General features: G+C 37.7%; 1 protein-coding gene across 4 annotated transcripts in view; it reads right to left on the bottom strand.

Moving 5' to 3' along the window:
• Positions 1 to 1,387: 1,387 nt before the first annotated feature.
• PACSIN2 (protein kinase C and casein kinase substrate in neurons 2) overlaps positions 1,388 to 15,167 on the bottom strand; it is a 57,139-nt gene continuing 43,359 nt past the window's right edge. The window contains exons 6-12 of one of the 4 annotated variants that reach the window (XM_054399906.1): positions 14,424 to 14,599; positions 11,984 to 12,104; positions 10,962 to 10,967; positions 9,976 to 10,100; positions 9,113 to 9,229; positions 7,956 to 8,152; positions 1,388 to 3,188 (exon numbers count right to left, since the gene is read on the bottom strand). In XM_054399906.1, coding sequence (XP_054255881.1) covers positions 3,076 to 3,188; positions 7,956 to 8,152; positions 9,113 to 9,229; positions 9,976 to 10,100; positions 10,962 to 10,967; positions 11,984 to 12,104; positions 14,424 to 14,599 — 855 coding nt within the window. In that variant the 3' untranslated portion in view covers positions 1,388 to 3,075. The remainder of the gene's footprint in view (positions 3,189 to 7,955; positions 8,153 to 9,112; positions 9,230 to 9,975; positions 10,101 to 10,961; positions 10,968 to 11,983; positions 12,105 to 14,423; positions 14,600 to 15,167) is intronic. The other 3 variants (XM_054399905.1, XM_054399904.1, XM_054399907.1) reach the window with 3 other exon arrangements.

The following is a 15,167-nucleotide window of genomic DNA, read 5'->3' on the forward strand; positions in this document are numbered from 1 at the left end:
CAGTTCAAACAGGTAAGGTTTCTTGGAGTTTTCCATTCTTGGAGGTGGTCTACATCTCAACACCACAGCCCAGTACAAAGCCAACCCCCCATGCTCTCATACTCAGTTGTGCTTAGGTAAACTCTATTAGCAAAGTAAGGGACTTGCAAAGCTCCTGCTACCTACCTTTGCCACATGATGGCATCTCACCTATTCCAGAGCAAGCGAATTTCAGTGTTTTCTGCAGAGGGATTCTAGAAATACCTATCATCATAGTAGTTCACAACTGATATGGTTGTTTACCCAACAGAGTTGGAGATTTCATGGGTCATGAAGAAGTGTGATCTAGATGAGGCAATAGGTGACTTGGATGATAATGTTCCTCATAAAAGCCGAAGTGCAATGAAATAAAGGAAATGATCATTTAATAAATCAGTTACTGACTACAGTAATAAAACGTAGGAGGTTAACAGTCTCCTCCTGAGAAGGACTCATGCTTGGACTTGTAGATTTGAGTATTTGTCTAGAAAAATGGTGAGTAGAAAGGTGGCAGTTTACTGATAACACTTATCATCACAGAAGTGGAAAACAGATACAAGAGGATCTTGTACTGGACTGATTGACCAGTTAAACAATAAGGAAACTTCAAAGTCAAATGCAAAATAAAAATAAAGTCTGAACCTCTCTAAATGTGGTCAGAACTAGCAGCTGCTAAGAACAACCATCATCACTGGCTCTATTTCTAGAGCTGATTACCAGAGAAATTGAGTGTACCTTTTGCAAGGTTGCAGATGACACCAAGCTGTGCGGTTCAACTGATATGCTGGAGAGTAGCAGAACACTGGAACATGTTGCCCAGGGAGGTGGTGGGGCCCCCTTCCTGGAGATACTCAGAAACTCAACAGGGTTCTGGGCAACTTAGTTGGGGATACCCCTGCTTACTGTAGAGGGGGTTGGACTAGATGACATGTTGGAAGTCTTCCAACCCAGATCATTCTGTGATTCTATATTAATCAATGCCAGACAACAAGAAAACTCAAAAAAGGCAAAAAAGATTCAGATACTACAGAGAAAAAAAAATAGTTTAGTTGCTCACCAAAGCTGTATCGGACTTAACCATACCACAGAATGCAGCATCACAGTAGATCCTGCATATCCATGGTCTCCTTAGATTCCATTTTGATGGAATGTCTTGGCAAGAGCCCCTGTCCACTGCATCTCCTGGGTTTTTTGTTAACAGCACAGTGCCACTGATGTCTTACTCCTCTTTATGGCTTTTCTATGCAACAAAGATTTCGCCACCTTCGACTGCAATGAAACAGATTATTTGCTTTGTAAGATGATTTTTCCCCATGCATTAAAACAGTAAGAGTTGCAATTCTGTGTATTTAAGAGAGTAACAGATTTTATTGTTTCCTAAAATACTTTACAATAACAGAGAGAACCAAACCAGTAATTCCTGACAATTTTTGTAACCATCTTGTGGGATGAACAATTATGTTGGCAAGTTTTCCTTGACAGACACATACATTCTAAGCTTGCACATTCTGATTTATTGAAAATGATGACCAGAAGTTCAAAAAGCAAACAAGAGAAGCTCAAGACTGTTAACAGTGTTTTATAGTTACCTCAAAATAGATTTGTTAGCCTCCTTACAGTGTAACTTTCTAACATAACGAATATACTTAGCTGAAACTTAGGGTTCTTTTTAAACACAAATCTGCTGCACTTCTACAACCCAGGTTTAATTGTCTCAACTGCATACTACTGGACATGATTACAGATGACCAAGTTGTAACTGCAAACAAATGTAAATTTTTACAGTGATCTGCTACAATAATCCATGGAAGGAATAAAGCTAATACATTTTGGCCCACAAATTTATCCACAAATACTGATCTTGAGTAGGTTAGTGCATTTACTGTACTTCTGAAAAAAAATCTAAATCACAGAATACATCTGTCTATGGCACGGTAATGAATATGGCAGGAAAGCAGATTTAAATATACCTATAATTTAAACTCTTAAACCAGTCTAAATCTTATTGACATCAAAAGGCTTGATAACTAATAGCCATGCTCTTTATATTTTGTAATATCAAATTATATGTACATATACACAACATAGATAGGCTCTTAATAAAAAGCATTTAATCTATTTTACAGTCTTCTCTCTTCAAAAAAATTAAGTCTTCACAGATTTAACATTTCAGATCACCCAAAAATCATTAGCAGGTTAAAGGTGGTTTCCCCGCTCCCACCCTGCAAACATGTGCTGGAAAGAGCTACTGTTCAGGGGCTTACGCATAATTTATCTTCCAAATGCCATTTAAGACACCAAAAACCCTTCAGTTTAAGTGTCACACCACATAAACAACATTCATAATAGAATCCCAACCCATGACACCTACAGGTATTTCTGCTACAAATTACCTTCTGTAACAGATATTAAATACAGTATTTGTTTTACAACTTCAAGCCATGCTGGCAACATGGAAAAGACTACTAGAACATGGAAAGAGTTTTCATTCAGTCAACTGGTTGATAAATCTATTTCATAATTTAAGTATTAATTGATATATCTAAGCATACAAAAAAGGTGCTTAGCTACATAGCATTTAAATAAAAAAATACTGCATCTTTGAGACATCACTAAGAACAAATAGAAAATTAACTATAATAACCTTTAAAATTCAAGTTGCATATTACTGAAGGTCACTTAAAATAGCTGATTAAACAAGAGTGAGTGTAAGCCACATACTTAGGGTAGGATGAAGCACAAGCATAGAAAAGTCAAAACTGTTCAGGAGTCACAAGAACAGACCACATGGGAAGAAAAAGCTTAAAAGGTATTTTTCCTATAATACTATTTTTTCAACCTAACCCCTTTCCTTTGCATTATGCACAAGTTGTCAAAACGATGGCAAATTGTTAGTTCTAACTTTTTGTCTTAAAATCAGCATCATTTCAGTATCAAGCTCTCGCCTTTTCATTCAAATATGTACACTCTATACATCATTCATCTTTCTCACTTTAAATATATACTGTACAGGCCTACAGAGCTTTTGTAACACTTCTGTATTATATTTGTCCTTTGTCACTGGATTGGTTCTACGTAGTTTGCTGGGTATAAACCAACTTGGCCATTGTCCAGACGTCCTTTGCACCAACCCTGCTCATCTTCATTCTCCATTTTAGTTAACTCATCCCCTGAAAAAAAAAAAAAAAAAGGAACATTGTTAACAAAACCGTAACACTTAAGTAACACCAGGAAGATATGATGGTTATCTACATGTCCACTTTTCTTCCCCTGCCCACCCTAGATGCCAGTAGAAACCCTCCCTTCTTAGCTCTTCAAGCTTTTAATACTAAGAATACCACTTAGAGATTTACAGATGGGATGAAAAGCCCCCAATTCTGAGGAAATAGGAAGAAACAAGCTACTTTGAATCTAAAACATTACATTGATGGCACTTCAGAAAGGTCACAGCATTTTAAGACACAAAGAATGTAAACCTTTGAATATGTACAGTTTTTTGACTATAAGATAGTTGTGGATAGTACTACTTCTCTATTTGAGGTTTGCATCTAAGCAAGTAGAATAATCCTACATTTATGACCTTCAGCAAAATGTCAGTGCAAGTAAAATTAATGTTTCTTTAGGCTCTTCTCAGAGTGGAAAACGCTACAAAAAAAAAATAAACACATGGCAGTGAAATTCTCTTGAATTACACTTGCAGCTTTCCAGGATACCACCACTACACTACAATACATAAAGATTTAAAGGAATCTTCTACCTCACACTTTGTTACATCTTTCTCCCTTCCTCATCTTTTTAAGAAATACAAGGCTTGGGATGTAACTTCCCTTTTTACTGCTCTAGCTTTATATTGTTGGAAGCTGATATAGGAGCTCCAGAAAAAGTAATTCAGAATTTGCTTCCTAATTTACACAGCAAAACCCAGCACTGATTATCCATTCAGACTCTTACAGACAGTAACATAACCTCATTTTGACTATCATGCACCTCTAATCTTCTACATCATCATGAAATATTTTGGCATTAGAGTCTGCAGACTTCAGGATGGTGTATGAGCAAATGAACGTACATCCCAGCCACGAAAAAAGGCCACACTGAGTAATAATTATTTCCTCATGTACAACTTATTTGTATTGAATTATTTCCCTAGATAATACTGATTTGTTTCATCTTGGTCAGCAACAGGAAATCCATGCTGAAGGTATCAACCACTACATACAGTCCCAAATGGATAGAAACATAGACAGTCTTGGTATCATGAAACAGCCTAGGGAGTATAAATTCTTTGTTAGGAATTGACGAGCTTCACGTATCTTCACGTGATATCTATCTTCTATAGCTCCTCTTAGATAAACAATTTAAAGCTTCCTTTCCTCTAGTTTGTAAGTTTACCAGATGACTAACAGAAGGACATCATGAACAAATCACAAGCACTGTGGGTTGTACTCGGCTTATGGAGACCTTTTTCAACCATTTCTAGTGCTGCAGAATGAGAGTGTACAATTCCAAGCCTTCCTGCCACTTCTATGAAGAGTGCTTTAAGAAAGAGTAAAAACCGTGACTATCAAAGCCAACCTGCATTAACAATAAGCCCCAATGCAGTAGCACTTGTATTAACAGCTAGGTCTTGAAAACTCAGTGATCTTGGAAATAGTACAACAAAACCAGTAGAACAACTGAGATAAAGATAGCATGCACAATAACATGTTTTGACAACATTGCATAGTCTACATTCACTGTAGCTGTTTATTCTCAGGCATGGCAGAGACACAGCAGGGTGAGATATACATACGGTAGAAGGTTATGCCCCATTTCATTATGTGACTATAAAACCTCTCATAAGACATGAATAAACAAGGTTATTCTTCCTCTTTAGAAGTTAAAAAACAAACAAACAAAAAAAAAAACCCACACCCAAAACCAAACAAACCATAATCCAAAGAAAAAGCAGCAGATGAATAAAGTACTGGACTAATAAAAAGTTTCATGCATTAAAGGACATATATGGGGCACTATGCAGAGGATACATTCTACATCACGTACCTAGAAATGATCGCAACAGCTTTGTAGACAAATTCTTTGAAAACCCGAGGAAATGTCATCTGAAAATATCCACATATATTTACCTGTTTCCTAAAATGCATTAAACCTGTGCTTAGGAGCCTAGGCATAGTCTATCTGGGAGCACAAGAGCTAGTACATTTTACAGTGGCTCCTCCATGATCTGGTGAATTTTTTTCCTTAATCTTTTACAGAAATGTATGTTCAGTGCAAACCTAGGCACACTAATACTGCTGCCTAAAATTAATCAAGTTTGATTGTAGCATTTCTATAATTCAGTTTCTGTAAAGGGATTCCTAGTCTGGCAAGCCATCCCTTTCCTACAATTGACATAATCAAGTAATTTGTTGTTATAAAGTACTTTAATGATCTTCCTTCAAAAGTATTAACCTGTTTTCAAGTTAAGCTGATGTACAGAATCACAGAAAACATCTGGTTGGAAGAGACCTCAAAGATCATCCAGTCCAACATTCAACCCAGCACTGAAGGGTTAACACTAAACCATGCACCTATGCACCATGTCCACATGCTGCTTAAGCACCCCCAGATATGGTGACTCCACCACTGCCCTGGGCAGACCATTCCTACGTTTGAGAACCCTCTCTGTGAAGAAATATTTCTTATCATCCAGCCTGAACCTCCCCTCGGTGCAGCTTGAAGCCAAGCTTGCTGCCAAGAAGAAGAGGCTGTCTCCTCCTTGTTCCAACCTCCCCCTTCAGGTAGTTGTAGAGAGCTATGAGGTCTCCCCCCTCAGCCTCCTGTTCTCCAGACCGAACAACCCCAGCTCGCTCAGACACTCCTCACAGGTCATGCGTTCCAGGCCCTTCATCAGCCTTGTTGCCCTTCTCTGAACACACCTCAACATTTCAATGTCCTTCCTATAGTGCCAGACCCCGAACAACACAGTACTCAAGGTGTGGCCTCACCAATACTGAGCACAGGGGGATGATCACCTCCCTGTCCCTGCTGGCCACAGTGTTTCTAATTCAAGCCAGGATGCCATTGGCTTTCTTGGCCACCTGGGCACTGCTGACTCAGATTTAATCAACTGTCAACCAATACCCCCACGTCTCTCTCCGAGTCGCAGCTTTCCAACCACACATCCCCTGTAGCTTACCATGGGGTTGTTGTGACCCAGGTGGAGGACCTGGCACTTGGCCTTGTTAGACTGCACATCTCAGTTTTGTATTTCCTGTACTTTATTTCTACAGACCTCACGCTGATAACCACTTGGTTCAAATAGTTCAATGCAAGTCACACCGTTGCTACCACAATACGGAATGCCTAACTTTGTATTTAGCCATTACATTTGTAGGTATAAACGCTGCAGGGTTTCGTCCTTCACAGGCTTGTTACTGTAAACCCTTGGAATGCCACCCTGTTACTTTGCAGGCACAATACACATATTTCAAGAGGATTAGCATACTTACGTCCACTCCTGAAAAAAAAAAAGGGGGCAGTTAAAAACTCTAGAGAATGAAGAATAATTGTAGCTACTGTGTATTCTAGAGAAAGCTCCAGATGTTTTGTTACTACTGTCCTTCTGTCAAAGCACAATTCAGCAAATTCAATGGACAAACTAACCCATTCCTGCTTTCTGGAATCCTGCAGTATTTGCCTACAAAGAAGAAAAGTCAGATATATAGAGAATTTCACTACTAAAAAAGCAGGGAAGTAAGTGAAAGGAGCACCACCACCTGAGTTGACCAGAATAAAGAGGGAGAAACTCCTCTCTTGATCTGCTGGCCACACCCTTCTGGGTTGCATGAGTGCACTGCCAGTGCACGTTGAATTTCTCATCTATCGACACTCCCAAGTCCTTCTCTTCAGGGCTACTCTCAACCTACTCTGTACCCAGTTTATACTTGTGCCTGGGATTGGCCTCACCCAGGTGTAGGACCTTCCACTCTGACTTGTTGAACCTTGTGCAGTTTGCACTGCCAAACTACAATTCTGGACAAAGCAGGAGAACAATTCTCTGAAATTAAGAGCTCCAAAAACATGGCGAAGTTGTAGATTTCACTTTTATCACTAGAGGGTGTTGCCCCCTGGCTGGCCAGACATGAAAAACTTTAGTATCTCCAATTTCAGGGACTGAGAAGGATGACCAGGCACTTAGGTCAGTACACAACAGCTGGTAGAAGAAGCCCAGACAAATGAGGTAGCAGCATCCATGCTGTTCAGCCATCATAACCTTGTGCCAAAGTTGTATGTATGGAAATATACTGCGGTCTCTCCTGCCAGTTGCCTCTACTCTGTTTTCTCAACTCCTACAGCAGTGAGGAAAACCCAGGAATAACAGCTCAAGGGAAATACAACATCTTAAGAAGAGAGATGTACAGTTAGTATACCATAATATAATGTAAGATTAACACACACAAAAAAAAGTAAAAGACAATTACTGTGTTTAACATACAGAGAGGGAGGATGGAAAAAATTACTTGTCCGTGACTAAGTTTTCAACCTTAAAAAGTTAGCACTCAAACTGGAAGCCAAAAAAGGGATGCTTCCAATTTAAAACCGAAAAAAAAAAAATCAGTTAGCTAGAATATGTTTTAAGATTAGCTGCTGTAATCTTTTCCTCCAAAAAACCCCAACTTCGCAAGGCTGCCATTTCTAGACACCTGAAGGCAGGCAGTTGTTACACTGTCTCCAAGGAAAAAAAGGAGAGAGAATTATCAATTCTTCACAAGATGGTAGGAAAGGAATATCCCAAACATATGCATCCCAACACATTCTGAAGAGATTAGAAGCCAGTGCTTCCGAAGAGGGGATACTAAGAGGTACTATCTACATTTGGAGAAACAGATCAATTCAGAAAATAAAAGCCTCTGCCCCCCTTAGTAAATATTTATAAGTGAAAGCTGAAAACTCACCAGCTTTAAAGCTGAGCTCATCTTGCTCTTGGCCCTCATAGTCGTAGAGTGCACGTACTCTCACTTCCATTGCAGGAGAGACATCTTCATCAAATGGATTGGTATCTCCATTTGCATCAGTGGAAGAGAATGGATTGTTGGACTCTTCATCAGACCAATCTGTAGGGTAGCTTTGGTTTTTTTCATAGCTGCTAACACTGAAAACAATTAAAAAAATTATTCTAGTCCCCTATTTTAATAGCAGAAAAGAACTACCACTAAAATATCAGTTTCCCTAATAAAGCTTAAACTCTCCTCTAAGGCCTAGTTTTGAAACTTTATTTCTGGTATATTTTCACCTATCTGAAGCTGACAATGTTTCATTTAGGAAAAAAAAAAAAACAAACAACTAAACAAACACAGCATTCATCCAATACAAAGTTACAAAAAGAAGAAGGGATATCAAATCCAATCTCACCACAAATTCCAAAAACTTCTCTATCCAGAAATCTACATAATTCATGGGATTATTTACTCTAGAAAAATAAAAAAGTGTGCAGGTAGTAGATGAGAAGCTAGGATAAGTTATTTTAATTGGTTTGCAGAACCATCCTCTCAAATCTCTATGAACCTCTAGAATAGATTTCAATACATTTTGTATGCTGCAATCCACCAATAAAGAAACTTTGTTATATTGCAATGGCTTGATAATTTAAAGGAAAGTTCACTGTTGAGCATGCACATGCCATTTAAGAGAGTGGCAGGACATCCCTAGGTGTGCATACTGAAGCAACAGGCAGCTGTTTGAGAAAGTCCTAAATAAAAAGAAAGCATTCGTAAAAGCAGATTTATTCAGCAAGAACATACACACCAGTAAAGCTCCAGAAGCAGTTTCACTAGGAAAACCCATCAGTTTTAATGTTTTAGAGGACTGGTAAGAACGGAAAAGGCAACAGCAGCTGTGTTAGCAACTGCCAGTAACACCAATACTTTCAAACCAAAGATCAAGGCAACAGATAGGGCATCTGTTCAGAAAGATAAAGTTAGGTCGCAGGGTTGCTTACATAACCAAAGGACTTCATGCACTTACTGGCAGTGTTACAGAAACCAAAAATAGAAAACCCTGGACAGAGAAAGTGCAAGTGTGAAAACAATTAAAAAAACAACATTTCACCAACTTTTTGATCTTATTGTCCTCCTTTTCACTGACAGTACTCCCAGTATCATCTTCATCTTCAAAGGGATTGTAACTTGATTGTACTGACTGCACTGTGTTACTCTGGACACTAAGACTGCTAATTTGGAAAAGAAAGAGCATTATGGTGACCCTATCTGTTTAAGACACTGTCATTACTGTCACGCTAATTAGTTTCTTAGTAGACCCCTTCTTCAACCAAAAAAAAAAACAAAAACAAACCGAAAACAAACCACAACACACAAACCCACCAAAAAAACCTCCACCACCAAAAAGCAAACACACAACAGCCCAAATCAAAACAACAAAACAAAACAGAAATCTTTCGAGTCTAGCATAAAACCCAAGAAAGTTGCAAAAGCCTGAGATACGATACATTCCTCCAGAATTAGAATATCCTTTGTGGACCTTATTTTCATTTTCTTACTGCCTCCAATAAAAGGCAATATTTCTAGCCAGTGTCATTCCTTTCTAAAGCAGCTGATGTTAACAGTTTTGTATTAATCACATCCAGAATTCTAAAGCAACTAAACATTTTTGCAAGCCAAGATTTCCAAGTATAAATTGTAATTTACAGAGATGGCAAGACAGCAACAGACTAACTACTGGACCATCTACTGGAAGTTCAGTTCTTCATGAAGTTTGATTTGTTTTAAATCCCAATGGAAAGAGAACTGTAAAATGGAGAATAATTCTCAAAATATTTTGTGAGTTACAAAAACACTGCCACTAAAGATGCTCACAGATAATTAATCAGTTGGACAATGACTTTTTGATCCTGTAGAGTTTAATGCACTTGATGACAATCCTTTCAAATAAGTCTTTTTAGGGATAAAAAAAAAATACCTGCTATGCTTGTTAGGCTGTGAACTTTGATCTCCTGTCTGATTAATACCAGTCAGAGTCACTCCATCAGAAGCCTTCTTCTTTTCTCTTCTACTGAGAGTGCGGTTCAGATCTGCAGACCACTCCTATTAAGGAATGCAAAATGAGATTGACAAATTTAATTGAACAAGTAATTAGCACACTGAATTTTTGAGACTGAGTTATGGAATGTACATTTATATATGCTAAACCAGCATAAATAACAAAACCAATGTTACTCTAAATGCTTCAGTTCTCATTCTCCTCTTGTTCCTGCCTTAGCAATGAGAACAGGTATATGTGCTACTTAAAAAATCCCAAGGTTACCTCTACTTCCCTGTTTAGCATTCTGAACACCTTGAAAAGATTTAAAACACCAGACATCTGGCATACAACTGCAGAAATCAAAGGTGGTGGCCAGTGCAGCAATTTGTAGTGAGGGGGCTCACTGTTTCAAGTAATGACAAGAAATCTGGCTTCAAAAGGTACAACTTATGACAAGATTCATGATACTTCACAAATGGCATCCCCTCCTTGATGTTCTGAATGATTCAGATGCTTCAGAAGGCAGATGGGCAGGCATGATGAGACCTAAACACACCTTCTATATATCCAGTCAAACTAAGATGCATACTTATATAAAGCAGAAGCAAACAGAGAACAAACTGGATGCCAGCAAACACCCTATGCTGAGATATAAGTTTTATACAGAAGATGGCATCTGAAATAATCATTTTAAAAAGGAAATGAAGAGTTGCTGTTACCACTGGTTTATACAGGTAGCACAGTCAGGCAATCTTAAGTGGTTTCTGGCCAACTTCTAAGAAATACTTAATTATTTTAACTTCATACAAATGTATATTGGATTTCTGAGTTACCATAATTTAAGGACCACTGATCTAAGGATATTTCCAGTTTACAATGCAATTTCATATTCATTTGATCCTGACTTTTTTTTTTTTACTTACATCATCCTTGTAGCATGTAAATGAGGAAAAAAAAAATCACAACAGAAAATTAGTAACAAGACTCTTTAGGCTGTTAATTATTATGCTTATGAAAAAGGGTGGTACTTCCCCACGCAGAAGTAGCTGTAGGTCAGCATTTCAGGCAAGGAAATTTTGTAGTATCACTACAGAGCTTTCTTCCTCAAACTTAATCTAAAGTTACCCAAAGCAAGTGATATTTCTGTTATGTTAATAAGGGAGCAGCAACACTCCAGAGCTGATGCTTCCACTCCATTAATTTAATGCCTAGAAATCGTTTCAATTAAACCCATGATTCTGGTTGAACTCATCCCAATTCCAGCTATTTGATACCCTCATAGTATGATCTGCATGGCTACATTTTAGTACTTGTTTCTTGGAGACTAAGTTAGCAGAACACTTACTTCCTTAAAAAAACCTGATGGCATGCAGCAATAAAATTACCAGCTGGTTATTAAAGGTGGAACTTTTTCTTTTTAATACAACAATATTGGAAAAACTAGTTAAGACTTAAAAATACCAGTATTCATGACTGAAGTGTTTAGCTCAAAGTCTTTGCTACCTATGCTATAATTGTCTGCTAACAGAAAGGAGACTCAAATTGAAGTATGATACCAATGGAGAGTAGTAAAACACAGGGTAACATATACAAGCATCAGATGTATCAGCTAAACCATGCCTTACTACTAACTTCCCTAATGACTTCAGCTTAAAAAAATGCCAAGAATTCACTGTAGAGTTTTCTTCTTTACACGTTTGTCTCTGTAAATAGCTGCCTCATATAATCACCTCCAAAAATTGGGGGAACAAGAGGACCCCAATGGAAATCAAGAAAAGAAAACTACCACGACTTGCAAACAAACAAAAAAACCCAACCAACAAACCAAACAAAATCACCTCCAGAAGCCTGAATTGGAAGGGTTACACCAGACAGGAACATGACAAAAAGAAAAGAGGACAAAAATAGATAAAAGAAGTCTGGGGTTTAAGTACTCTGGCCCTACCTCAAACTGAGGCCAATTCATTGACATCCCTGGACCCTGATTAGCTCTAAACCACCGCAAGTCTTCAACAGCATCTGCTGATTTGATGTTCTGTTCCAGTTCACGGTAGATATTTTTGTAACTGCAAAACAAAATTGTTGTCAAATTTAGTATAACATTTAGTCATGTATATTTTTAAAAATGAGTATTTCAAAGTTCAAAATAGCATTGAAAACAATACAGCAAGGTAGAATTTTAAAAACCTCTATGCTAGCCCTATTAACTGCCTGTAAAAAAAGTGTTCACAAAATCCTTATTTGCTGGATTTTAGAATTATGACTCCTGTGTAAAGTAAATTCATTGGCTGTCATAAAATGTAGGAGTTACACAGGAATGTATTTATATTATTGAATGCTAGTATTGAAGTTTCTTGGCTTTAAAAGCTTGTCTACAAAACAGCAGAAGCTATGGAAAGTCCTGTCTTCATCCAATGACAATTGTAAGTCATAAAAATAAAAATCTCATGCCTAATTTTGAGTTAAATGAATTCATCATTTTCCTATGCAGGTACAATAATCTGCTAACTGCTTTCGCTGTTTTAAGTATTCTGTGATTTTACTAACTGTACTATTTATACAAAATACCAAATGCTATCAAAAAGAACCATACTATTTTTTACTTATCTCTCAGTCCAATTATTTTTTGTTAAATATCAGTTCTTATAAGTATTTTACAGAATAGAAGTCATGTTGAAGATACCATCTTCAACCCCCTGATCCTGTAGGTGGTATGGGTTGGGGTTTTTTCTGCATCACTGTTTCTTTGAATGTATTTAAGCAATAGAAAGGCATGTATTTTGAGAGAGTGAATCATTTTGAGTGCTTCACTAGCCATCAGTTAAATCAGCAATAAGCTCGAAATCTACTTCTGCAGAACACAGAACAAGGCTATTAGTCTCAAAGAAGTTAAAAATTAGGCTTCCTTTTGGAGGTTTGTTCACTTTCTGTCAAAGAGGCAGAGATAAGGAAAATGGTTACAGAATCACAGAATCAATAAGGTTGGAAAATACCTCAAGGATCATCAATGCTTAGTTCTATCCTAATAGTTCTTTTTTTTTTTCCCTTTAACTTAAAGGCACCACACTCTTGAACATCCTAAATACCTTAAAAGGAAGACTCTGCCTCTCCACTTAGTCTTCCCTTACCCCCCCCCCGCTTTAAGTCAACTATTTCTCATTTATTTCTGTTGTGTAGTTTCTTTCAAGACGGTTAAACTGAATTGAAATAGACACAAATCCTATGTATCTGCTCTGAAAATATAAAAGGACTGTGGAAGAGAGATGGTTTTTAAGAGATTTGAAGCAACCCAAAATTACAATGATGCTAAGTGACCTTGCCCTTGCCTGTTTGCTCTGTGTTTTTTTGTTCTTGCCCATACATCACCTCCTTCCATTGTGCCAGCACCAACATTCGTGTAAATGCACAGCAAGTCAACTTGGAACATGGGTCAGGGTTAAAACCAAACTAGATTCTTGCCATAACATTACCTTGATCAGCTCTTTAATTCCACTGGGTGGTCTACCAGAAGAGTTTTATCGCTAGCGGAAGTGGGGGACAGATATGACCAACCAGCCAGGAGTACACTTTTCTCCTTTTAATTGAAGTGCTAATCAGAGTGCACACAAAACTCTGCTGTTACAAGAGGGATGTAAAATTCTACTAGTGCTACAGTATTTCCTGCAAGTATTCCATTGTCTGTCCTCACCAATGCAAGAGAAAACAAAGTCATTATAACCACCATTTCGCTGACACACCCAAGTACCTTAGTATCACAATGGCCTGGGTATGCCCCACGGTCTGTCAAAATAAGCTGCATGAACTCTGGTTTGAGTTCCCTAGCAGAGGTTTAGATTTTTTGGAATGTCGTGAAGAGGGCCCAGGCAGAAAGAATAAGCTACATGACATGTATTACACATACTACAGTATAAAGAGCAGACTTCGCAATTAAGATGCAAAAGAGTTCAATGACAGTCAGCCAATGGATCTTTAACATTTATCTCCTTGTCAAGGTAATTTCTTCAGACTGAGCTCTCATATTTTAACAGGCATGTTTATGCTACAAAGTTCATGCTGTCCTATACCAAAATTCTTGGTCTCCAATAAATGTACAAGACATACCAAAACACTTCACCATTTTTTGTTTCTAAGCTCTGAATCCTAAGTGGCACACATTTTGTTATAAAAATACAAGAGTGAGGGTTAAATAAAACTAGCAAATTTTAGGGATACACGCTAATCTAATCTGAGACAAAACAAAGAATTAAGCTCTTTCACTTATACTTTAAATAAATTGAAGCAATACATTAGAAACAAATCAGATTCCATACTGTTGACCAATATCAAGTATGGATTACTTTCCACTGAAAAGTACTAAGCATGGAAAAAGTCTTATACAGCTTTACCTTGCAACATTAGACAAGTCAAGGTGTTTCTGAACTTCCAGTAACACTTCTCGGAAGAACCGTAAGCGTTTTTCCTCAAACTGCTGGCACTGTTCAAATACCTGCTCCATGTTCTCCATGTATTGAGGAGTGGCATTATCTAATTCTTTCAGCGATTTCTCATACTTTTCTTTTGTCTGGAGTTAAAAAAAAAAAACCAATCAATTAGCAATATATTTTATTATCACCCTACATAATGAACTTAGTGTAGGAATAGCCAAGACACAGACCACAAGTTCCCAAAGTGCATTCTCTTCTCATGCCCACAGTACTGATGTTAGGTCACAGTGACACTCACCTAACAAAACTGTAGAATGGTTACAATAAAGTTCTCTCTGGCTTTTTAACAGAAATCATGGCATCTAGTACTGTAATACTAAACATAAGCAAAGGAGGCACACAGTAAATCAGAGCAGGTAGTCTTTCAAGCTACGGGTCTCTTATTTAAAGATTGCCAAATAATTTCAAAGTGTTTTCAGTAATTTAAACGGCCCACTGTGAATTATAACCAAAACCTCCAAATATTGTATACATCTCTGTGAACACAAGTTGCATACACTGTGAAATTAGTTAACAGATTAGAACCTCAAATTCTACACTAATTTACACCAGTAGGCCACAGCCAGGACAAGCTTTAAGCACCTGTCTCAGCCTCTCAACTGAAATAGCTCAACCTTCACTACTTAATGAGTAGAACTGTTGGAA

The sequence above is a fragment of the Indicator indicator genome, chromosome 3 (genome assembly GCF_027791375.1).
Source record: "Indicator indicator isolate 239-I01 chromosome 3, UM_Iind_1.1, whole genome shotgun sequence".
In the NCBI taxonomy this organism is placed as follows: Eukaryota; Metazoa; Chordata; class Aves; order Piciformes; family Indicatoridae; genus Indicator; species Indicator indicator.